This window comes from Danio rerio, chromosome 10 (assembly GCF_052040795.2).
Source record: "Danio rerio strain M-AB ecotype USA chromosome 10, GRCz13ab, whole genome shotgun sequence".
Classification (NCBI taxonomy): Eukaryota; Metazoa; Chordata; class Actinopteri; order Cypriniformes; family Danionidae; genus Danio; species Danio rerio.
This window is the reverse complement of record NC_141030.1, coordinates 37,581,226-37,608,622: the sequence shown is the minus strand read 5'-3', so window position 1 is coordinate 37,608,622 and position 27,397 is coordinate 37,581,226. Positions and strand designations below refer to the sequence as shown.

Here is a 27,397-nt window from a genome sequence, read left to right as displayed (position 1 = left end):
TTCAGAAGAAAAATTATGTTCAAACTTAATAACTTATGCTATTAACAAACCATCAACTAAAACTGTAGGTCAATAAACTAATAATTAGCAGCTTATTAATAGTAAGTAAGGTAGTAGTTGGGTTTAGAATTTGGATAAGATTAGGGATGTAAAATAAGATCATACTTTATAAGTGCTTATAAACAGTTAATATCGCAATAATAGTGTTATGTATTTGTGTTATTTGTGCTCTGTGTTTCTTTTCCCCCTCTCTCTCGCTCTGTTCTCCCATATCTGCTTTCATTAATCTCAGGTTCCGTTCATTGGTCTATTCAGCTGTCAGTCATTTCCTCTCCGGTTGCGTCACTCTTACGTCACATCCAATAAGCAAAGACCATCAGTCATAAAAGCGCACGCCAGATCACTTGCTAGCCCCTTTGATTTTTCTCTCTTGACTTCTGCTTCTCTGCTTTTTTCTGTTTGTTTGTGTTATTGTGTTGTATTTAGAAATATCCCCGTCTAACAGTGTATTTTGTTGTTGCTCGTTTCTGTGTGCACGCTATCCGTCCGTTATTCGTATATCCTTATCAGTTTACGTTGTTTACGAGGCTTGGACGAAGCAGACAGGTAAGAAGGTCACGTGACATACATTTTGCAACACTTAGGACAACTCTTCTGTATAGTACATTAGTTTAGGGGCGAGCGCCACCCCTTATACTTTTTGGATAGATAGAGAAGACAGTCAAGACTCCGAAGAATCTTCGCGTGTTAATTATTTAGTTTTTTTACATAGTTAGTTAGATGCTTCTGAGGTGTTAGATTATTTTGGGTTTTGTTCTTTTCATTTCGTTAGCGCCGCCCGCGTCCCTTCTGCCAGCTTTCTTGTTTTTTCCCGTCTTTATTGGTCTCAGTGTTGTATATATTGTAAATAGCATATTTTTGCCTTACTTACTTATTTCTTTATTTTGGATTAATTTGTTGTTTTTATTCACTTTTGGGAATTGTAAATAAAAGCAGATATTTTTGGTATTACTTTGGTTGTCTTTGGGACTCATTCACTGTTTGTAAAAATATATTTTAATTACATAATGTCAAACCCCATCATCCCCTAGCATAACATTAGGGGTTTGTAACAAATAGGCAGGTAATAAGAGAGAACTAAATGGTGTGAATTGTTAAAATAAAGTGTTATCAAAATTATCCATCCTTTGCAGTACATAACAAATACTCAAACCCTTACTTAAAAAAATCCAAGACTGTTAAAAGCATTTTCAAAGAGTCTCCCAAGTCATTTTTTCTACTTTTTTGCAGCCTTTTTTCTGACTTTACTAACTTTGATTAACTTTTATCTCCTCATCATTTGATGGGGCCGTCGATGGACAACAATTTTTAGATTTGAACCAAGATGTCTGTTCAAGTCCAACAGTAATAGATTAATTTTTTTCTCATACACTACTCCTGCATTTTGAGTTTTTCTTCCACCCTGATGAGTTCAGCGTCTCCAGCCACTCAAACACATTCCCGTGCTTCATTGTTAGGATGTTATTGAGCAGGAGCTGAGCAGTGGCTGCTTTCCTCCAGACATGATGGCTGAAATTGAAATTCATCAGACCAGAGAATCTTGTTTCTCACAGTCTGACAGTCCTTTTCTTGCCAATTCCAAGCAGCTTTTTTTGAGTGTCGACATGGAGGAGAGGATTAAGTCTGACCAGTCTTTCATTAAGCTCAGATCACTGGAGTGTTTCTACTTCTGTCATTTTCTGTAATTCTTCGATTATGATCATGAAGCTCAATAAGAGTGCCTATCATCTTTCTCTCACTACTTTAACCAAAGCTCTTTTCATCCTGTAGCTCTAGAAAGAGTCTTATTTGTTAACACTGTTACAAAGTGTGAACTATTAATGCAGAAGAAGTTTTTTTGTAGTCTTCCCCAGAACTGTGAATCAATTTGGAGAGATCTTTCGAGATCATGTCTAGTTAACTGAGGCCATGTTTACACGTACATGGGATTTTTTTTAGGAGTGTGAACCTACACTGGTCTCAGGGTTCGGTTACAATTATCATGCCATCGATATGTTTCAATTCAAATTCTCGGTGCATTAAAGATGCTTTTCATTAACAATTTGATATTTTACTTGGCAACACAAGAATTCTTGTATTAAAATGTGTAATTTATTAATATATTTATATATTATTTGTAATACAATTTTGTCCTTTAAAACAAGCGATCAGATATGTGTACTATACCTTTAATTTGACCTGCTCAAAGAAAACACTCTTACTGAATGTATTAAACTGAACTCAAGTACATTCACAGAACAACATGGGCATTTATAGCAAATAAAATTTTTTAAATATTATACTGCTTGCTTTTTGAGTGTTGTTGAATTCTTAAACAACTATCATTGATCATGTGCTCCAAATAAAAGTCTGCGATTAGCTCTAATGGTTAGCGCGGCTCTGGCGTTGTTCAGCAAACAGTGACACATACACTGATATTAAATGGACACAGCAATTAGCTGATCCATTATAGACGGTGACCGTCTGGATCCACAAGTAATGTTTTTGTTGAAAGAGCTGTGAAAGGAGATAAAATGTTATCCCGCGAACACACCAACCAACCCAGGCTCATACTGAAAACATAGTCCCTTGGACGTTTCTGGAGGCTATGAAATATGTCCAGGGAGGTACGTATTTTTGCAGTTTTGTTTTCGCAAATCAACGAGAGGCCACTGTGTGTGCTTTTTCTCGTATCTCAAATGTCTCTCGTGAGTGCCATTCGCACCAACGATATTCTCGCGTAAACCCACCAGAGGCCGCTGTCGAACGACCGTCTGTCTGACTGACTGAAGGATTGTCTGTGCGATCGGTCAATCAACTGACCCACCCTCCTTCTTCCCTAAACCCAACCAACAATTTACAATAGCCGTCCAGAAAAAGAAAAGCCCTAGTCTGATTTTTACCATGTTTTCGATTTTACCACATTCTCACCCTGTTATGAACTTGCTCACTTTATTTTTTGGATTCTGTTTTTGTCTTCTGGAACCGCTCTTTCCTAGACTCGAACCCGGTCGTCGTCGTGATCAGCTCCTCTCTGCATCTCAAGTCTACCAACGTATGCGACAAGCTAACTGGACACACTGGTAGCGGCGGGAAAGCCCACAGGGAGGTAAGTGGTCACCCAGTAAGCACGAAAAGGAACAGCGTCATACCGCCCTTTAGCGTTCGATATAAAAATGAGATGCAGCCATATGTATCTCCTGCTACATAATTCGCAGTCTCCAGAAACTTCCACGGGACTACGTTTTCAGAATGAGCCTGAGTTCAAATGGGATAACAGAAGAGAGAGAGTCTGTCTTATGTTTTAGTTGTGAGAATGCAAATTATATAAGACTGTGAAGCTGATCAACAGTGTAGTCTCTATGCAGAACTGAAGTGATGTTGTATTAACGGAAGCATTAAAAATGCAAACGTTCTTTGGAAAAGTAACTCAAAAATTACTTTTAACAGTAAAGCATTACTTTTTGAATGAAGTAACTAGTAACTGTAACAAGTTACTATTTTTCAGTAACTACCCCAACACTCCTGTCACATTTTACTGAAGGTTATGAAATTAAGTAGGATAATTCTCTATTTATAAGCATTTATGTTACAAGCCCTGTTAGCACAGTTGTTAACAGAAATATTTTTGTCATGGTGTCTATTGCACAGGAGCATATCCTGTAAACTAGAGAGATCGCAATGCACAATCTGACATCACACACACTATGGCACAGAAAAGTTTATTTTAACCCTTGTGTGCTGTTCAAATTAACTACCCTTTTGTTATGTTGGTGGCTGTTTTTGCCTCATTGACTATTATAAGCACATTTTTTGAGTGCAGAACCATGACAAAAATTTCATGTATTCTTGACTGCTGACGGTTTTTTTTTTTTCAATTGTGAAAAGGTAAACTGTGTAATATTTACTGTTGATTATCAGTTGGCAGCATTAACCCTTCAGACGAGCCTGTGAGAAAAAAAGGTTCTGGCTTTTATGTGGAGTTCTATGGAGTAAAACAGCAGATTATATTGCATGCATAAATACACTTACTATGTTCTGAGGGCTGAGCTGCTTATTTAATTTTTTCAGACATATCATGGTAAGTGTGCAAAGATATCTTTTACACTCTCACACGCACAATACTCCATATAAAAGCCAGAAACAAAGCTTTTTTTCCACTGCAACTGATAAACAGTAAAAAAAAAAAAAAAAACTATTTTTCCCTCTTCTCAACAGAGAAAACCACCATAAATCAAGAGTGCATGATTATATAGTGTCATGGTGTTGCAATTAAAAAAGATTGTTATAATGGAAGTTAATAGGGTTAAAACAGTCACCAACATGATAAAAGGGTGGTCAATTTGCCCAGAATGTATTGCTGAGCTTTTAAAAAATATGCGTTAAATTAAGATTTGACACTAAACTCATATTTGCTGAAAAAAAGAGAAAGTTATGACCAAATAAAGCCTCAAAATCACCCTAGAGGGGATGAAAAGATCACACAAGGGTCAAGATGCAATACTCACTATTAAAAAACCCTAACATTAATGAGATCATACAGAATAGGTACTTCATAAGTACTAATAAACAGCCAATTTTTCAATAATAGCCAGCTGATAAGCTACTAGTTAATAATGAGAGTTGGTACTTCCACTAAAGTGTTACCTTGTTTTTGTGAGATGTTAAGTTCTGTAATTATTTTTTCAGAAACATGTTGCATTACCACCAAAAAAAACTAGATATGATTTAGCATTTTGTTTCTGTGAAGAACTGGAGGGACTGTGACGTCTTAATGAAAAAGAATAAATAATTAGTCATCTAATTAGTTTGTTGTTGTGTTTACAAAAATGTTCACAGCCCTTTGTGTGAAAGCACAAAAGACTACGTCTAAAACAACCACAGCATGTAAAACCGGTTCTGACAGTCTAACAAGAAAAAAAAAAAAAAGAAAGAAAAAAAAAAACGCAAGTGAACACTGATCACATGAAAATATCAGGAGAGAAGTAGTAAAATATAAATGAATTCATTTCATTGAGGGAAAAGTTAAAAAGTTGTAATGGGTATAAATTTCCTTGGTAGTTTCTGACACAGCAGTTATCACAAAAGTTGGGCAGTGGAACTGGTAGCCGGAGGACTTTTTCACGGATATTAAAGACATTCTGATGAGGGGCTATGATAATGATTTTCTTACTAACTGTTGAAAATACTGTGAGATGGCCTTCAGGCAACCCACATTGAAAGCTAAAAGTGTAAAACGTCTGCCTTTTTGTGGGTACAGACAGTGCTTTGTTACTGTGGAAAGATCAAAAAGTTGTCTCATCAATTTTTTGTTGAGTCTTGTTGCAGAAACACTTTTGGCGGCATTTCAGGGTTAGCATTCCCTAGATTGCTTGCTTTGTTACTTCAACAACGAAGTGCCTGCACATTTTACAACAGCTGACGTTCCCTCTGAGATGCTTATAATCGTCAAGTGAATGCAGAAAATACAGTTAAACACAGATGTGCTTTTGACATTTCAAATTGTTGTGGGAATCATGCCACTGCTCTAAATTAAGTGCACAGTAACTGGAAACTCCTGAACGGATCATTTATACAGTGGAATAAATAAACGTCTTTGAAATAAATTAAATACATTTTTTTTAAAGTCCAGTAAAATTAAAATAATGTTTTTTTGGTTAGTAACAGTATGTAAGCCTTCAAGGATATCTACATTTTATTAGGTACATCTGTCCAACTGCTCGTTAATGAAAATTTCTAATCAGCCAATCACTTGGCAGCAACTCGATGCATTTAGGCAAGTAGACATGGTCAAGACGATCTGCTGCAGTTCGAACCGAGCATCAGAATGGGGAAGAAAGTTGATTTAAGTGACTTTAAACGTGCCATGGTTGTTGGTGCCAGACAGGCTGGTCTGAGTAATCAGAAACTGCTGATCTACTGGGATTTTTATGCACAACCATCTCTAGGGTTTACAGAGAATGGTCTGAAAAAGAGAAAATATCCAATGAGCGACAGTTCTGTGGGCACAAATGCCTTGCTGATGCCAGAGGTCAGAGGAGAATGGCCAGAGTAGTTTGAGTGGATAGAAAGGCAACAGTGACTCAAATAACCACCGAGGTATGCAGAAGAGCATCTCTGAATCCACAACACTTCGAACCTTAAGGTGGATGGGCTACAGCAGCAGAAGACCACACTAGGTGACAATCCTGTCAGCTAAGAACAAGAAACAATTCGCACAGGCTCACTAAAATTGGACAATAGAAGATTGAAATTTTTTTTTCTAAATTTCTGCTGCGACATTAGAATGGTAGAGTGAGAATTTGGCATCAACAACATAAAAGCATGGATCCATTATGCCTTGTATTAACGGTTCAGGCTTGTGGTGGTGAAATGGTAGGGAGGATATTATCTTGGCACACTTTGGAGCCAAGTTTTAGTACCAATTGAGCATAGTGTCAATGCCACAACCTACCTGAGTATTGTCGCCAACCATGTCCAGTACTTTATGACCACAGTGTACCCATCTTCTGATGGGTACTTCCAGCAGGTTAATGCACCATTTCATAAAGCGCAAATCATGTCAGACTGGTTTCTTGAACGTGACCATGAGTTCACTGTACTCAAATGGCCTCCACAGTCACCAAACCTCAATCCAATAGAGCAGCTTTGGGATGTGGTGGAAAAGGAGATTTGCATCATGGATGTGCAGCTGACAAATCTACAGCAACTGCATGATGCTATATTGTCAACATGGACCAAAATCTCTGAGAAATATTTCCAGTTCCTTGTTGAATCTATGCCACAAAGGGTTAAGGCAGTTCTGAATGAAAAAGGGGGTCCAACCCGGTACTATGGCTAATCAAGAGGCCAATGAATGTATAAGCCAGTGTGGTAAAAGCTATGACAAAATTTGCGTTCAGAAGACATTAAAACGATTTGTCACTTACTGTATGCCTAAATGGATCAATGTTTTTTTTTTGTTTTGTTTTTTTTAACGTCATCTCATACTATCATTTCCAATCAAATCTTAACTAATCAAATGCTCTCTAGTATCTGACATGCCCTGCCCCCTTTCAAGATGCTTCTCATTTGCATTCATTTGATGTCCTTGATCTCAACCACTCTCACTGGCAGAGCTGTGATAAAGCAAAATGCTATTGACTGCTTTTTTTAAAAGGGGAGGAGCTACTCTCTTCATTTTTCATTTGAGATTATGTCAAACATTTAATAAAAAAATACTTTCAAGCACTTCACGTGACCCTCAAATGGTCACACACATGACAACACTGAGAGAAAGTTAATTCAATTAATTCAATGATAAAACAAAGCTTGACATTTTCCTCAGAGGGTAATCGTGAGATCTAATGAAATGTCACATTTAAGAAAAAAACGACAAGATACTTACAGATATGTCAGCGACCTCAGACCGATGAATGTATCACGGGTGATGTGTTTAAGAGGATTGTGGTCTAAGACTCTGAGGATAAAACAAAAAAACAAGTAATGAAATGTATTTTATAAAGCTTTAAGCACAGGAAAACATTATTAGAATGTCAGATTTTTTTTTTACACAAAAAGCTGAAATAACTCAATGGCCACTCTTTTGTCTGACTGTGCTTGTTCTAGTAGGACAAGCCACCCAAGTAATTCTCAGCTTCTTTTCTCAAAAAAACATTCTGTTTTCAACTCTTGTCCAGAGCCAAATTCTACAACCTCTGAGCTATTCCACAGACCACATCTTCTCTATGTGATCGAGCCCATTTTCATGAATTTATCAGTGTACATGGTCGAAAAAAATTGGATGAGTTAATAAAGTCAAAGTACACACACACAAAAAAAAAGAATTTAAAAAAAAAAAAAATATATATATATATATATATATATATATATACCTGTGCTCAATTATGCTGAGCACTGTATATAATGTTTAAATATCTTAACAGAAATGTCCTGCATGTACACAAAAACAGATCATAAATAACATAATTATAGGTTTCCTGTTTATAAATCTCACAGCAAGATTGTATTCATTCTCACTGTAGCTTAGGGTTAAAAACAATTCTGACATTTCTGCATGCTTATTTTAAGCTGTTTAAACTTTTATGCTAATTCCGTCTTCCAGGAAGTGACATAGCAGATTACACTTGTAAAAATATGCATGAGATGGCGTTTCCTTATCCTATGAGAAGAACCTTACATTAATTATTAATGACAGCACATATTCCTTTCCCGCCAAACACCTCAGTCTGCGTGCCGTCAGAAAGAGACGCAGTCTTGGATCAAAAGCAAGAGTTTGCTTTTGCTTTTTGAAAGTTTCTACGTGGTTTAAATTTGTAATTGTTTTTCTTGAGAATGTTTGACCTTGATGGAATGAATAATAACATAAACAAAAGAGGATTTCCATGTGAAAGAAGGCAGATACTTGGAGACACAAATACATGTTAAAGGGTTAAGCTGCGTCTAAAAATCACCTACTACTCAGTAGGTACTGCATTTGAATTATAATTTACTACTCGACAGGTAGAAAAGTATGTTCTATACAGTATGAATGCGAGTAGTATGGAACTGAGACATACTACATCCACCATTTTGTAATGATTACGTGACTTACCAGCAGTAGTTGCATTGCTCCACACCCATTCATGTACTCTCTCGCGCTGCATCATGGGATAGAATAGTGTGCATCAGATGCGCACTTCAAAATTTCGCTGGAAGTAGTAGGTCATGTGGGTACTTCTCACATACTGTTTTTTGAATTCTATGAATTCGGACATACTACTCGGCTTGCATACTGTTTTTAGCTATGTAGCTATTTAACTATGTAATATGGAGGTATGCGATTTCAGACGCAGCCATAGTTCACTCAAAAATGAAAATAATGTCATTAATTACTCATCCTCACTTTTTAAAATCCCTGGTTATATTAATGTCATCAGTGATGACGAATGTAAATGGCAAAGTAAAAAAAAAATCGAAAAAAGACTGATCTCAATACAATGGATCACAACCTTTTTATATTAAGTAATCTGACAGATTGATGCATCAAAATACGGGATAAAGTAGCGGAGGAGTGTGGCGCAAATGACGTTGTTGAACAATTTATTTTACATATGCCATTTGATTCTTGTGTTATTTTTGATGTTCAAACCATAAACCATTTACTTGCAACCCTGGCTCATTCTAAAAATGCACCCCTATAGACTGATTTCATGCGGCCGCCAATTTTAAAAGCGAAATCGAGGCTGCGGTAGGGAAGAAACCCGGAAGTATCATTAGGAGTTACATATAAAAGTTATGTACTTAGTTGTATGCTATCAGCAAAGAGAAAGTGACACAAATTTATAATTTCACCACCTTCCGAGTGACCCGAAGGTCCGTTCTGAATGAATGGTGAACATAAAAAGGTATATCAGACCTCATTTCAGCTAAGTTAAGCTAAGAAATGGCACTAGTTAGCTAACGTTTTCTTTCCCAAACACACGTTTTAGATGCCATTTATCAAGCTCAAGTTAATGAAATGATTCTTTCACTATATTAGACTTGTCACGATACTGAATTAAAAGAAAAACAGTAAATTTCCCGCTAAAATTTGAGGCACTGTTGATGGCTTTCTTAAAACAGCACTGATTTGCCATTGTGTTCACGTGCTCAACAGAAATAGACGTTTTTTTTAAACGTCAGTACTGGGACAACACTTTTTACAGACAACATGAGGGTGTGCTACAGAGGACTGCAGTGTTTTATCGCTCACCGGGTTACATAGGTTGAAGCAGGAAAGCGTCCCCACAGTGTTTAACTGGTGCCATAAACTGAAGCCTCGGAGGACACTTGAGCATATTACTCTTACAGAGATTGTGATGTTTTTTGATGCAAAATTGCTTTTAATTGTTTAAATTAAACTTACTGAATGATATTAAAGTGATGGTTACACCATTCCTGCATTTTAGAATCTTTGCAACAGCTCAAGGTTTGTAGTCCACAGCATGTTACTGCAATGTTTACAGTGCTGGTCCTATACATCTGGGTTTCTTCCCACCGCAGCCTCGCTTTGGTTCTTTAAAATGGCGGCCGCGTGAAATAAGCGTAAATACATTACTGGAGAGCGACAAATATGTCCCAGAAGCTACGCTTTTTTGTAGTTTATGTTTTCGCAAAACGACCAGATGCCACTGTGTATGCTTTTTGAGACCTCAAATTTCTCTCATGAGTTCCATTCACGTCTGCTCTGCTCGCATAAATCCACCAGAGGGCGGTGTCAACTGACTCACCCTCCTCCTTCCCTAATCCAACCAATAGTGTCTTCAAAAGCACCCACTGACCAAAGTCCAACCACTTCCCTTATCTCAAGCGACTGTTTTCAAAAGCAATCCGGTAAAGACGGCAGTCTGATTTTTACCACGTTTTCAGATTTTACCACATTCTCACCCTGTTATTTACTTCTTTATTTTATTTTTATGCTATTGTTTTTTGTTTCACCTTCTTTCTGGAATGGTTCTTCGCCAGACTAGAACTCTGTCATCATGTCAACTCTGCTTCACGTCACAAATTCGCCGGCATACAAAGCGAGCCACTGTACAAACTGATAACAGCAGAAACTGTCAGATGGTTAGAGGTCTAATGGTAAGCGCGAAAAAGAACAGCATCATACGACCCCCTAGTGTTCGTTTTAAAGACGAAATGCTGCCATATATACTTCTGGCTACATAAATCACGATCTTCAGAAATGTATATAGAGCTACACAATGAGCCTTAGTTGTTTTTTTTTTTTTTTTTTTGGTTAATGTTAAATGATCAACTGACAGGTAACAGTTGTTGTTAAAATAATGTACAACCAAAATAACATCTAAAATATCTTCATTTCTATTCCAAAAATAAATAAAGGTCTTACGTGTTTGAAACAACATGAGGGTGAATAATTAATGACAAAATACTCAATTTCTTGGGTGAACTATCCACCTAATGCAATTATCATGGACCAATGGTATTCTGAAGGCATTTAACAGTAAAACTGAACATGTCAGGAAACTAACTACAGTTTAGCTCATTTTGTTTAAAATTATTTCCTATAAATGCATGGTTCATTTTCTCTTGGTATACATCAGGGCCTTTTAATGTCCCAACTCATTTATTTTATGGCTAATATTTGATGAAAAAGAACAAGAGGTGATGTTGCCTTATTTTAACTTAGCAAATGTGTTATGATGCATACTCACAGCCAGTCTAGCTTGTGTAGATCTCTGAATACACCCGGTCCTAAATAGGTTATGTTGTTTTGGCTGAGAAACCTGCACAAAACATGGTTTAATTAGAGACACAGAGTCGATATCGATTAAAAAATGCTTCATCCTCTTTCAAGATTAAACATTAAATTATCCAAAAGATCAATTTTACAAGCACACAAATAATACATTAGCCTATTAAGAATCCAAATGAAGATATGCACTGCAAAACCCATCGGTAGCCCACATGCTGTGTTCATCTGAAATGCTTTTAAAAGAACTAAAAACACACGGGAACAGAAACGCTAAATGTTTGTAATTCCCCCAAAAAGACTGTGATTTATAATTTATAATGTCGTTTATCATTCAGACCCACTCCACTGTCTTTCTCTAATGATTTACAACGTTATATATCATCATCTTCCCAGGATCACACTTGTCCTTTATTCCACTGCTTCTGGGACCAAGCAGATCTCAGAGCTGCTGTGAGAAAAGAACGATTATTAGATTCCAGTCGCAAAAAGTTAGTTCAAACTGCCTTAAAAACTGTCCCTACATTCAGAAAGATCTATTGCTCAAAGATGCCAGCAGTAGGAATGTCTAGTCAAAGTGCAAGGTACAATCTTCAGTCTGAGACACATTCTACATCTATTGTTCGGCTGGAGGGATCTGAACAACTCTACCGTGACCATATTCTCAGATGACGAACAAGACACTGATAAAAGACTGAAATGGCATTGACTATCACCGACACTCAAACCACATACAGCACATAATCTTTTGATCTAAAGTGAAAGATAAGGAGAGAGAAGCACTCACAGTCTCTGTAGAGTGAATAATCTACTGAAGGCTCGGCTTGAGACCGTCTCGATGATGTTGTTTTGAAGAAATCTGTTGGAAAAGAAAAGACAGTCATAAAAATATTAATGGATGCTATTATTTAGTTGTGTTTTGGAAGTCTGACATCATAAATGGTTATATATTTAGCTGAATAAAGTTGTTCTGTTCAAATTTTAACCACATGGAGTAATATACATTAATTCATTCATTTTTCTTCAGCTTAGTCCCTTATTTATCAGGGGTCGCCACAGCGGAATGAACTATTTCAGCATATGTTTTACATAGCGAATGCCCTTCCAGTCGCAACTCAGTACTGGGAAACACCCATATACACTCATTCATCACTCATTAAACACAAACAATTATCAATTTATAAACTGCATGTCTTTGAGCTGTGGGGTAAACCGGACACCAGAAGAAAACCCATGCGAACACGAAGAGAACATGCAAACTCCACACAGACATACCAACTGACCCAGCCAGGACTTAAACCAGCAACCTTTCTGCTGTGAGGCAACAGTGCTAACCACCGAGCCACATGCCGCCTTAATATATATTTAGCTAAGGAAAAAAATTATCAATTACTGTTCTATTCTAATGAATTATAATGTCTGATAACAATTATTCTATATTTCAAATAGAAATATTGCAATTTTTAGACCATTATTTTTTTCTGAAAATGACAATTGGTCAAAAAATAATAATAAAATAGTTGTTGTGACTAAAATCAGAGTTATTCCACCAAATATCTAAAAAAATTAATAGTTTAACTAATAAAATAAAAATGATATTTTGTCTAATTATAAATCATGAATTCACAGAAATTTAGAATTTTAAGGTTGTCTATTAATGTTATATTAAAGATAGCTATTCCTTCGACATAGTCCCTTTATTCATCAGGAGTAGCCACAGCGTAATGAACCGCCAACTTTTCCAGCCATGGGGTCAATTTTACCCATCACTGTTATTCAAATTTACATAACAGACCTTTAATAAAACATTCCAGACTCCCAGTCATTGACTTTTAAAAAAATTGCCTTATTTAAAATGAAAAATGTATTTATAAATTAAAAATTGTTTAGATAAAAATATATTAAAAGTGGAACATTTATACCTATAAGCGCCAACGTGGGTCAAATTTACCTACTATAAAAAATGCTTGTATTTATGCACTGCTTATGTTTGAAATTACTTACCAGTGACTTTTACTTTCAATTTCACTCACTAAATTAGTGGTTATAATAAATGAATAAAGTCACAATGACTAAAAGAAGGGGATTTGCAGAGCTTTTAAAAACACAACATGCAATGAATGATGGAGCGTTTGGAGAAATAAGTTGTGCATCAGAGTATGATGGCTTAAATTTCGATATTTTAACCTACTCCTAAAATACATAATAATTTCATGAGTCTAGAAAGTTTTTGTTAACAGTGGCCAAAAAGAGTAAAATATAATGTTTTTTTTTTTGTTTTTTTGTTTTTTGTTTTTAGCAATTTCTAAACAAAATTTGTGCTGGGTAAAATGTACCCGCACAGGCAATGATGAATTTACCTTTTCTGACTTGAACCAGTGACCCGCTTGCTGTGAGGTGACAGTGCTAACCACTTAGCAACCGTGTCGCCCCACATTTGTATATTCCTATTCCATATTCAAATGTGCATAAAAATACAGTGATGTACAATGACTCCTTAAAAATAGAGCTAAACAGATTTTGGGTCACGTCATTCACCACTCTTTTCATGCTAATGACTTTTTTGCCCATGCACACACACAAAAAATACAGCAAGAATAAATGGCACTATACTTTGTGGCAGTAGGTGGACAGTTGTTGACCTGTTATGATACCCACACATTCATCCTTTCATTAGAGTCTTAACGTCTGCAATCACCTCGTCATTTATTTTAAGGCAAACAAGTCCAGAAAGCATAAGAACGTTGGGTAATGTTACTAATAATACCGATCCACATGTGAGACAGAAACCTGTGTGTTTACCTATTTACTTGCAGGTATAATTATGTAGGGTAAACAAGCTTTTAGTACATTTACCACAATAAATAAACCGCAACCGTTTGATAGCTTCATTTGAGGCTCTTCCAGAATGTGTTAAACTCACAGCTTTAAAGATTAATGAATGATGTTGCGCTTTCCACATTTTTGGCAAGACCACTTTTACTAATTAACTGGAATTTATCATCTCCTCCAACTAATGGTCAATGAGCTTTTGAACTACATTTGGCCCTCAAACTTGAAAAGATTCAAATTGGTCAAAATAAAACTGATCTTTTTTGTAAAAACTTGAAGGGAGTTTTTACATTAATTTTAATGATCAGACAGATAAAAGGAAATTTATTATTATTATTATTATTATTATTATTATGTTTATTTTTGATATTTTCAACTCTAGGGACTATTTTATCGCTTTTCGAATTTTGTTTAACAAAATTAACAAAACTGACAAAAAAATTAACAAAGACTAACAGTTTGTTGCTTGTGTTGTGTGCAAAACAACCTCTGATTCAGAAGTTGCTGCTCTAGAATCTCTCAATGAAGTAATAAAAAACATCTGTATGATAGCAAACAACAGTTTGAGAGTCTGCAGTGCATCAATTTCTCGGTTTCTTAGACTCTTTGCCACCAGAAGACCGAAATGAGCGTATGGTTGTCATAAGTGAGATAACATGTGCATTCCAGAACAGGACAATAGATATTATGTATGAAAATAAAAAATCTGTCAAAATGTCCATTTAATATGTAGCTTTCAGGTTCTGATGATAGTGATAAGGATAGTAGTGATGAGTAAAAATGATCTGTGTCACATGTTAGTTTGATTTAAGCTGTAATAAAGCTTCTGTAAAATTCTACATTTTTGGTGTCAATGAAACATTTGTGCTGCAGACCAGCATTTCAAGTCATTCTAGCCAAATTGGAGCAAAAACTGTTTTATTTTTAAATTTGTGTGATGTCTAAGTGCTTACTGAACACTTTTAATAAATAAAACATAACAAACAAGTTTAGGTTCAAATATCTTTTTCAGTTTTATTTAGTGCCAATCTCTGAAGTTGTAAAAAAAATGGTCTTCATTTAAAATGGAGTACATTAATGAATCAATACTTGTCTCAAATATGTAGCTACATGTATAAAACTGGATTTGACACATATTGTGTGTTGCTAAAATGCATATTAATAAAGTTACAGGCCAAACTAGCAGATTTACATTTTTTGTAAATTCCTTATTACATTTATGCAGCTTGACAAAAGACTGCAGTATTTTTTGTGGAGAACTTTCAACATAAAATCCATAAGGGTGTTGTCTATCCAGAAATTCATTTAAAAGTAGTGCCCAGATGTGAGAATGAAAATCATATTGTAGCCACTTTTTCTAGGTTCACCTTATGGCCTATTTTGCATTGCATGTGCTTATTATTTGTAAGTTAATTTATTGCAGAACTACATCTGAGGTGATGTGGATGAAAATACTTGAAATACAGATAAAAAATATAAATCTCCCTGAGGGGCAAACTGCCGGACCCCCTACAAGCCCCCTGATGTTTTGGCTTTCATCCCAGATCTTGTCAAGTGTTGGAAAATGTAATTTCAAACTGGCAGTATGTGTAGTAATATTAATGAATGAATTAAAAGCCTGTGAGGTGGAAGAGTAAACTATGTCAGCCTGAGGCTGGAATAAGCATGAATTTTGGTGGTTCTTAAGCTCTACCAAATTAAACTCAACAGTCCTTTTTTTCTTTTGAACTTTTTTATTTTTGTAGAAAGAATGAGCAAGAAATCTGGTGTTTTTGTAAGTTCTTACAAATTAAATGTCCTTTTATCTTTTGATCTTTTCTTTTTCTTTTTAACATTTTTTAAAGAGGTTTAAGGCCACTTTCTGATTGAGTCCCTCAGAAAAAAATCTCCATGAACACAATACTTAATTTCCCTAAAATGTTCATGCAATATGTGATGTTAAGACTCTTCAATTAAGCTATTTTAAATGAACGAACCCTGTTATGACAACAATATATTTAAATGTATGATAATAAAACATAATAATAAATAAGCATATGCATAAATGCAAGCAAAGGAATGATGATAAAATGTTTAAAATTAAATAACTTTAAGAGTAAATAAATAAATAAATAAATAAAACAAACCAATTCAATCAAGTTTTCCTAAATGGCCCTAGCATACACCCGGCACAATAAGGTGCAAGATGGGTTTGACACTATTTGATGCTGTTTTCAGAGGAGCGCAACCCTAATTTACACATTTTGTGCCACATTGTTTAAATAGCAAATCTGTTTGTGCTGGTCTGATAAAGAAGGTGTGTTAAGGCGCATTGTTGGAGCGTTGCTATTTTGAGTTGGTCTAAAGTTTGTCTAAAGTCCAGCGCAGAGCACGTTAGTTGTGAGCCGAATGTTTACATATTGCTTAATACACACAGGATGTACAGTAATACACAAATATCTTTACAAATGAAAAAAAAAAAGATTAAAGTGTTTCAAAATTATTTTTCTACAAATATAAAAACCAGTACCTCCATGCCTTCTTCATCTCCGGGGGCTTTTTTTTTTGTTTGTTTGTTCTTGACAATTTGCATTTGTATAATGTTATTAGTAGTATTATTATTTATCATATGCATGTTTATTTTTGTTTTCATAAAAACAAAAATAAGTTTAGATTTGTCCACCTCTCAGTTTTTGGAGACGCATGCATCACCATAAGGGACTTTAGATTAGGATGTGTGTTTGCATATAACTCAGATTTTTGACCCCACTTTATTATTATTGTTTATTTATTCGGTTGCTGGAAATAAGAACGGATTTTAGAAATAGTTTTGAAAACATATCATTGCGCTTAACAAACAAAATTAAATATGTAGGTTAATGGATGTCTTCAGTGGAGCGCGTACAACACCGTTTCCTAATCCACGAAAGAGAGAAAGAAAAAATAAAGAGGCCGATTGGAGGAGACTCGTTCTTTATCCTCATGCTGCAGATGGTCTGCTTAGCTGTTTTCTCTCTAATGAAGCCTTCAGTTTTAACTTACAAAGTCTGCCATGTAAATAGCAAATGTGCAATGGCGCGACGCAACTTTATCTTAAAGGGAATAGGAGATGAGAGTCTGGTTGGTTTAAAGCACGTTATGCTTAAAACACTCTCATAACACAATAACAGAACAAACACAAACCCTGTTAGGCCATGCGCCAGAGCGTATTTTTCTGTCTTTAAAACAGCAAAAGTGGATTCAAAACCGCCCTTAATACTTTTGCACCATGCACTTTAGACTTTGCACCTAGAACTTTAAAATAGAGTCCAAAGACTTTTTTTACCCAAAAATCAAAGTTTAATCACTGTTAACTGATCCTAAAGTGCTTCCTTTATGAGTTTCATAATTTTGTTAAGCAGAAAAGAAGATATTGTGAAGAATGCTGAAAACCTATAACCATGGACTTCCATAGTAGGAAAAACAAACACTATGGAAATCAGTGGTTCAATGTTTCAAGTTAATCAAAATAACTTATTTCGTGTTCAACAGAAGAAAGAAAGCCAAAAAGGTTTGAAACAAGTAAATGGCGAGTAAATGATGACAGTTTTGGATATATCTCTTAAAATTGGCTGTCAGTGATTGAAATACATAATGTGCCAATTTTGTGTCATTCCAGCTGATGACAGATATTCAGTCATATTGTAAAAGTGTTTTTCTATTTTGGCCTGTCTTATTAAAAGAAAAAAAAAAAAAACAGTACCAGCAAACGTTGCCATGAAATTTTCATGACATCTGGAGGAGTTCAACTAAAGTTTTGCCAGTCTCAACTCCACTGATGTTTCACTGGGATCTGAGGTGGACTGGAATTGCCCTTTTTTCTTTTTAATCAGAGTGTATTACAGTGTAGCGCATTTGAATAGGTTTGAATGGACAGTAAAACCTCCAAGACTCAGAACACAATTCAGTAAATGGCCTTCCTTCCAAATCATATTACTTTAATTTGAAAGATGAATGAACATCTCATCGTTTTGAGGGTGCAGAAGAGCTTAAAAATGAATGTGCAATTCAGGTAAAATGATATGAAAAGCATTCTGGCTCTATTCAGAAGTTTCCTCCTGTCTGTGAGGGACACATTGACCCAGTGAGAAGTGCAGAGCTTTAAAGCTCTTACTTGCAAACATTATCAGCCATCAGCACACACTCAACCATGAGGTGAAGGGAGAAGGAATATACTGATGGGAAGCAATGAAGAATTCAAAGACATGCTAGGACGAGTTGTGCATTTAACACATCGAGACGTTTCTGCATTCTTAATATAAAAACAATATTTGGACAATTCAGCCCAATGGACTGTACTATGGACAGGCCTGTAGCTGGGGGGTGGGGGGGGGGGGGGGTGGGGGGGCGGGGTTCATGGGGTATAAAGAAAATAAAAAATAAAAAACCCTCTACTGATAAAGTCCAGAATATGGCCCCTATATGAGCTCATATGTCCCATTTGCCACTATAAATTCTGAAAATAACCGATAGAAGGAGGCTTTCACATTCAATTTTTAATTATTCAAATTTGCATATTCTGACTGACGAAATGAGCTGGCCAGTTTGTTATTTACCTACAGTCTACAGTTTTTAATGTGTTTGTTAGTTGGTTTTTAATACGCTTTAACAGATTCCTAATTGGGTTTTTTATGATGCATGATAATAAATTAGTATTTTAAAAATAAGTATTTTTTCATACTTCTTTATTATTTTTCATTTAAAATTCTAATATCAAAACATTATTTATAAAACTTTCATAACTTACAGTTTAAAGAGCCCTTATTATGCATTAAAAAGGGTTAGATTTTGGTTTTGGGGGTCTACAACAACAGGCTGATATGCATGCAAGGTCAAAAAACACTTTCATATGCATTTATTTTTATCTAATTATCCCAACGACTCCCATATAATTTGTTCAGCGATTCATTTGTTCCCAAACCCCTCCTTAGCACAATGTTAATCTGCGCTGATTGGTCCAATGAGCCAGTCTATTGCTACTGTATCAGTTGACTGCATCCGGTGTTTAACAGAGAAATGCCCACCACAGCTTATCAACAATTTAGCAGCACTTTAGCCTTTCAAGGTTTTATCCTGAAGGTTTTTACAGAAAGATATGCAAATAATTTACCTGATTATATAAAACAAAAAAGTGGTAACTAGAGCTCCCTCTGTAAAAACCTTTGAATATGTCAAAGAAAATTAAACAAGAATTTCAAACCTCAGATGTTTGTGCTGGGAATGTATGCTAATTACAGCATATTTAATTAAAAGTGGCATATTTTTTTATTGAGTTCATGTTTTTGATCCCATCCCACTCTCTCTTCCTTATTTTCCTGTCAAATACTATAATGTTAAACTATAAAACAAAGCCAGAAAAGTGCTGATATTAAGGTCAAAAGTGCCATAAAAGAAGACATCTGTCATTTAGAGTGACTTAACATTCCACAGACAGTCCCAAATGCCCTTCACTGTCCCTTTTATGGTCTAAAATAACGATTAGTCCATGGCTTCAGGGGACTTTTATTCTCATCGCCACATGTTGATGCAAGTTTTTCCCATCATCACTCAAAAATATAATGTGTAAAATAAACGGACTTCATGACAGGGTATCAAGTGCGGGTTGTACCTTTGCTAAGAGTTTAAATGTTTCTTCAGCTGTTTATTGTTTCACACATAGTGCTTTTGGTCTGTCATCATTCTGACACTTCATTATATAAAAAAGATGTGCCAGACATGAGTTTTATGAAGCAATGCATGTGAGTTTATGAATGTTATGAAGTCATGCATATTTGCGTATGGAGTTTGCATTTTAGGATATGACAAACATTATTTCATGCTTACAATATTGTCAAACAAAGTATTCTGAATTGACAGATTGAGTCAAATAGATTAAAAAGATGTTAAATTCTAACTCTCTGGATATTTGATCACCCAGATGGTTATTTTTGTAAGTTTTTTAACATCTTAAAAACTTTTTAGGTCATTTTTTCCCTGGACCAGCCTCCCTTACAGGAATAAAATATTTATAAAACTAGCATTTCCCACAATGTTTGTACCGTGATATGTTAAGATAAGGTTTTAAATGTATGTATATTACAACCTGATATGGCATTAACACATTTAATTTAAGATAATAAAATTCAAATATCAGTGAAGGCATAAATGTAAGCATTTACATTAAATTAATTAAAAATAATAAAAATAAAATCAAATATGAGTATGGGACTTCTGTCAGTTCCATGCATTACCTACACATAAAATACATGTATTTTATAAATTTATAAGAAATGCAGAATAACGTATTATAAATGTATAATAAATGTAATATAAATATATTTTACAGCCTGATATGTTATTAATACATTAATATTTAAGATCAAATAATAAATGCATAAATGTTAGATTTTAAATTAAATAAAATAAATTAAAAATTATACCAAATTAATATTAAAAAAATAATAATAATAATAAATAAAATTCATTAAAATTAAAATTAAAATAAAAAAAATTTAATTTGAGTCTGGGGTTGTTGTCAGGTTGCATTATCTACAAAAAATGTAAAGTAAATGTACTGTATCAATGTATAATTAAAAATATAGGTAAATGCATAAATGTAATCATTTAAATAAAATTCAATTAATTAAAAAATAAAATAAAATAAGAGTATGGGACTTTTGTCAGTTCTAGGCATTATCTACAAATAAAATACATGTATTTTATAAATGTATAATAAATAAATGTATCATAAATGTGTAATAAATGTATTTTACAACTTGATATGGCATGAACACATTAATATTTAAGATAATTAAATAACAAATATCAGTTATTGCATAAATATAAGCATTTAAAACAAAATAAAATAAAATAAAAATTACATTAAATTAAATTAAATAAAATATGAGTATGGGACTTTTATTAGTTTTAGGCATTATCATTATTGTAGATAATGTTCTAGGCATTATCTACAAATAAAATACATGTATTTTATAAATGTAAAATAAATTTATATATTTATGTTTATATTTAATTTATACTATAAATGTAGAACAAATGTAAAAAATATATGTATTTTACAAACTGATATGGCATTAACACATTAATATTTAAGATTAAAAAATAACAAATATCAGGAAATAAATAAAAGCATTTAAATTAATCAAAATAAACGAAAAATGACATCAAATTAATAAAATGAAATTAAACTAAATTAATAAAAAATGATAAAAAATAAATAAAACAGAATAAAATATGAGTACTGTTATTAATTCTAGATGTTATCCACAAATAAATATAATTTATGAATGTATAATAAATAAATGTCAGTAAATGCACAATGTAATCATTTAAATAAAATAAAATACAATTTATTAAAAATACAATAAAATAAATATATAAATACATGAATATGGGAATTTTAGCAGTTCTAAACATTATGTAAAAATACATGTATTTTATAAATGTATAATAATAAATGTATTTTACAACCCAACATAGCATTAACACATTAATATTTAAGATAATTGAATGACAAATATCAGTAATGTATAAATGTAAGGATTTAAAATCACATCCAACTAAATGTATTTAAAAAAAAAATAAATAAATAAAAAAAAATAAAATAAAATATATAAAATATAAAATTAAATACAAGTATGTGACTGTTCTAGGTATTATCTACCCTCAATTGTGTCTCTTTGGAAAAATTTGTGATAAAGGGCACAATTAATCAGACATTTAGCCCGTTACACTCAACACTCAAACAACTTATCATCAACTATAATAACTCATATCTGGCAAAAATACAGTAAAAACGACATCAGTGGGTGCATATCCTACACTGCACATAAAAACAAACACATCATTTTTGTACGGTACTACTAAGTTAACCCCTCAAAAAGCAAGATGCAAAATCAAGACAGCCAATCAGCGGAGAGGTGGGAATAAATCAGCCTGAATGACTATTGATATTAATTTGAGAAGAAAGTGTGCAGGAGAATCAATTATGCAAACCTGTTAGAGGCTTTTCAGAAGAGAAACGGCAGCTTATGAATCAATTAGACTGCAGCAAAAATAATGAAGGTGTTCAGCTTTTGAAGACTGGAATCTCATTTGAAAGGTTTTGTCCTTTAAGAAGTTTCCCTCAAATGGAAAACTACTTACACGTTTTCAGATCAAGGCTGATGAGAAAAAGGTCAAACGAACAGTGCTGTCAAATGATTTGGTATAAGATGACTAATCGCATCTGAAATAAGTTTTTATATATAATCATTCATCTAGGTTTAAGTGTTGGGTAGGATTAGCAATATAGAATACGATCATGCAGAACGTGTACTTTATGAACAGCCATTATCCTAACAGCCAGGTAAGAAGTCACTAGTTAAAAACTTAGTGCTACATAGATATAATATCAATTTATACAGTATATCAGAACCCTTTTTCATGATTTTTTATGTCATTTTTTTGTGATAAAAATGACTAATTTTGTAGCGGTAATTTTTAAAAAATTTTGCGATTAAAAAACATATATTTATATATAGAAATGCAAAAAATTATATGTTTTTAACATTACCATATTTCGTAACCTACCATATTAGGTGTGCAATCTGAAACGATGACACAAATCATAAAAAAAACTTCTTTATTTTGCTCTCTTGTCAAGACAAGATCTGAAACGGCAGGGATTAAGCCAAAGGAAGATTGTAATACTCTTATTTTTCTCCACCATCTTACTTTTTTTCAGATTTCACTCCCTGGAGCATGTGACATCATATCACACATAGGACAATTGGGCGTTTGGGCTTCCCCTATCATACACCTAAAACACGAACTGCCGTGAAACTGTTAATAACAGAGAAGTGTTTTCTCTCATTAACTGCAGGGAAAGAGTTAAACGAAACAATTTATCGATTTGACGCACATCATAATACCAGACATGTACCATCCATACAAAAATAATACCATACATGTAAAGCACAAATAATGTCCTTCAATTCGGTCATGTCCAGCAGCCGTCACCCTTGAACCAATCTCATCTCCACCAGTCGGTTCTATTTCTCAGTTTGTTCCGACTTTCTTTTGCAGTTTGAAGCACGTCAAATGCACAAAACACCCAATTTAAGCCACAAGATGTCTATATTTTGTCTTTGCATTGACTTCACATGTAAATCACTTGCGCTTCATCTGCGCCTGCTTACTGCACACGCTGAAATCTCACCCACCGCCCATTCCATACAATGTAGTGAGTTGTGAGGGGGCAGGTGAGACACCATTTTTCGAGAGACACTCAAATACATCACATGTGCTACCTATGCAGTCATGTAAAAAATAAGTCATGTAAAAAATATTCATTGCAAACTGAAATAAATATAATTTGATTATATGGTATGGAATTTTGTTTTTTGTTTTTATGAGATTAATTACATTTTTGCGTTTATTTTGTGCTTAATTAAAAATTTTGCAGGATCGCAAAAATTACCGATTTTTTTGTTGATCTCGGAATTGTGACAAACTAGGGGGCCTGGTATAGACATAATATATATGCACAGTACACACACAAATTATTTAAACAGAAGATTTTATTTAAAATCTAAATTACACAATTGTTTAACAGCACTAATTATGAAATAAACATTTTTTTGCAAAGCAAAAAAAAATGTACCTTTAGTTTTGTCTTACTTTTCAGTAGAAACTTCTAAACATCCTTTAAAGGTGATCTATTATGCAAAAATCACTTCAATAAGAGGTTTAAACACAGTTATGTGGGAAACAGTCTGTTAATATAATCAGCTTGTAAGGGTAAAAAATGTAATTGTATTTTTTGTAATCACACTTGTAATCACACAGAAACACTTTGATTGACACTCTACTTTTGTACAAGGGTTGTCGCGATACCATTTATTCATGTAACGATACTATACCAGCTGAAGTATGTATGTAATTCATAACAGTATCACTATAAGATAAAGAAAATTGTCAGAAGGACTATATTTTATATTATAATAGCCTTACTTGAATTAAATTCATAATTCCCTTATTATTGAAAATGTAATATTTTCACATCACTTATTCTTTTTGTTTATTTTATAGATAACTGACCAACAAAAAATACATTAAAATAAAGATACAAATTATACCAAACCAAATTTGTTACAAGAAAGAGTCTTTTTCCAACAAAATTTGGCAATATAAAGTGGTCAAAAAATGTTTCCTGTTCCTCTTTTGGGTGTTTTATCTATTGTTATTGTTTTCTTTGTTGTTGTAGCTGCTAAATAATATTGACAGGAGCAGGATTTAACTGATTCAGATGTGCGTTCAAACTGAAGCATTAGAAAACATGCAATAGGTTACCATAAGAGGTGCAAATTCTGCATAGTTTTGCAACCTTAAACAAACTATTCAAATAAAATGTTTTACTTTTGCACAACCATGCAACTAACTAGATAGACTGCACTGCCATTATTTTGGAACCATTGTATTGCGATACTACCTTAGTACCGGTAAACCGTGCAACCCTACCTTGTACGTGTCATCAGAGGAGGAAAGCCCCGCCCATTAGTAACAATCTCTCCCTCATTAGTGTAAGAGGCTAAATTATCATATGCATATGTTTCTTTGACAAAAATGTCTTTTTGACTCAAAAAGATCCATACTGACTCCAAAGGCAGATACTGATACGATCTGTGCCTGGTGTGAGGACTTTGGGGGTTTTATGATGTGGTCACACGTGATTGGTCAGTTTGAATGTCTTAGCATTTGGACTTCAGTCACATGGTCAAGAAAGATGCAAAATAGGTGGTAAATTCTGCTCTGTCTCTTTTCCTGCACTGCTCCTCTCCTCCTCTGGAGTCAATCTTCTCTGACTCTACTGCAATCAGGCTAACTTCTGGGCCTGCTCTCTTTGTCTCTCTCTCCCTCCCCCTTTGTCTCTCCTTCTACCTCTGGTAACCTTTAATTTTACATTTAAGCTGGGTACAATTTATGTCATATGTTTTATCATTTCATGTTTTATCATTTTATACAGTTATTTTGTAATAAATTCAGTTGTAACCATAGAGAGTTATTGTCTTTAAATTATCTAAGTATCAAGTATTCGTGAAATACTTTTGATTTACCATATACTTCAATTGTTCTATATTGCAATACAACACAATCACATAATATCATTGTCTCCCACATTTATAGCTATTAATACTGGCCTTATTTCCGTTTTTGGTATGAGACTGCAGAAGAATGGTTTGACTAGAAATGTTCAGTTTTTTACCATCAATACTGATAACTTTTTAGTCACTCGGCAGAACTACAGTTTGAACCGCTGTGGTTAAAACCCATTTTTATATTAGCATAGACATTAGTCTTGTTTTTTAATCTGCCACTATGCTGACACACAGGCAGTTGTAGCTACACCCTCTTTTGATAAATTAATTTGAATTTAAAGTGACAGTCACCAAATTAGCACAATTAGGATCAAAGCCGAAAAGCAGTTTCAAAGAGTCATAAATCATCATTTATTTGGTATTTTGAGCTGAAACTTTACGTAAGAAATCAGAGACTTGTTGTACATCTTATAAAAAGAGGCATAATAGGTCCCATCTAAAAAGAAAAAAGAAAAAAAAGAAAAAAGAAGCATTAATGCGGTAAAACCTCTTTTTTTCAGAAGTTAGTCTTCAGTGATATTGATTTATTGCTCGTGCTTAAAACGATGTAAATTATGAATGAAGATCTAGGCCTGAGCAGTAGATTAAGTAGACAGGTCTTTGCGCTGCACTGGCTAATGTGGACTTATTACAAAGGGTTTCGTGGATGGTCAGCAGATGGGTGAGATATTAAACTTGTCTCCTTCAGAGAACCAGGATTCGAGGCACAGCCTAAAGTTCTCAAGGCTGAGATATTATAGTTCACATTACATATTGGACATTTTACAGCATCCATAAATTTAGGGTGTCAGCAGGACCTGGCGATGCACAGCGAGTGGAAAACCAATGAGCGACTGGAAGGACATTGGCTGTAGATTTAATCAAATACAGTGGTCTTAATTTATAGCCTAGGTGATGTTCGTCAAGAGGAATGCGTGTGCTTCGTTTTCCCTTCTCACTGCTGAAACCGTAGCTGAAAAAAGCATTTTTGTGTAATTTGAACTGATTATCTGACTTGTCTTTTTCATCCTTGGCTGATTTTAATGATGTATTATGATGCACTTTTACACTTGATTAACAGATACTTACAGTCTCTGCATTTGTGTGTATTTGGAGAAGATGTAATCATCCAAATTCCTGATCCTGTTGTTCTTCAGAGACCTGTGCAATTAGGAAACATTGAATAACAAAACGCAGCATCTAGTCAAAGCATTACTGACATAATCTACCCAAAAAAGGAAAATTCTGTCATCATTTATGTGACTAATATTATTGTTTAAAACTATTTTCCTTTCCATGCCTTTTTTTGAAAGCCATATGATATCTTTTTGTGAGAAACAGACCCATATGAAGATCATTAGTTACTGAAAATCCTCTCCATCGTCTATTAAACTCTTTCGCAGACTCATGGGCTGCTTTTAATTTTGTTGAGTATGTTTGATTCTACAGTAGTTATATAAATACCCCCATGGCGCTCTTTGTCTACAAATGCTTTCTACAAACAACATCTGATGGGTGAAAAAAATGACAAATAAACTAAACAAAATCTGATCCTAGCAGAAACAGATTTCTAGACTTTTGATTTGAATAATGTGCATAAATAAATATATAAACAAATAAAAATCCCACAAAATACCATTCTTACAAATCAGTTTTAATCATTTATACACTACCTGACAAAAATCTTGTCGCCTATCCAAGTTTCAGGAACAACAAATAATAACTTGTAATCTTCAATGCCTTTTCCTTCATCTTACCCCTGACATGCTCAATGTTCAGTGACTGGGCTGGCCAATCCTGGAGCACCTTGACCTTCTTTGCTCTCAGGAACTTTGATGTGGAGGCTGAGGTATGAGAAGGAGTGCCATCCTGCTGAAGAATTTGCCCTCTCTTGTGGTATGTAATGTAAAGGGCAGCACAAATGTCTTGACACCTCAGGCTGTTGATGTTGCCATCCACTCTGCAGATCTCTCGCACACCCCCATACTGAATGTAACTCCAAACCATGATTCTTCGTTCACCAAACTTGACTGATTTCTATGAGAATCTTGTGTCCATGCAGGTTCCAATAGGTCTTCTGCAGTATTTGTGATGACTGGGACGCAATTCAGCAGAAAAATCTACCTTCTGCCACTTTTCCAAATGATCAACTAGAAGT

General features: G+C 34.2%; 2 protein-coding genes across 5 annotated transcripts in view; one reads left to right on the top strand and one right to left on the bottom strand.

Annotated features, from left to right (window-relative positions):
- The window catches only part of LOC147842141 (uncharacterized), a 1,078,568-nt gene that overhangs the window by 912,791 nt on the left and 138,380 nt on the right, over positions 1 to 27,397 (top strand). The gene's annotated exons all lie outside the window — the stretch shown is intronic.
- Positions 1 to 27,397, bottom strand: part of rxfp2a (relaxin family peptide receptor 2a) — a 135,820-nt gene that overhangs the window by 43,792 nt on the left and 64,631 nt on the right. For all 4 annotated transcript variants that reach the window (XM_087269772.1, XM_087269771.1, XM_087269770.1 and 1 more), the window contains 4 exon segments: positions 26,329 to 26,400; positions 12,060 to 12,131; positions 11,235 to 11,306; positions 7,427 to 7,498 (listed from right to left, as the gene is read on the bottom strand). In XM_087269772.1, coding sequence (XP_087125898.1) covers positions 7,427 to 7,498; positions 11,235 to 11,306; positions 12,060 to 12,131; positions 26,329 to 26,400 — 288 coding nt within the window.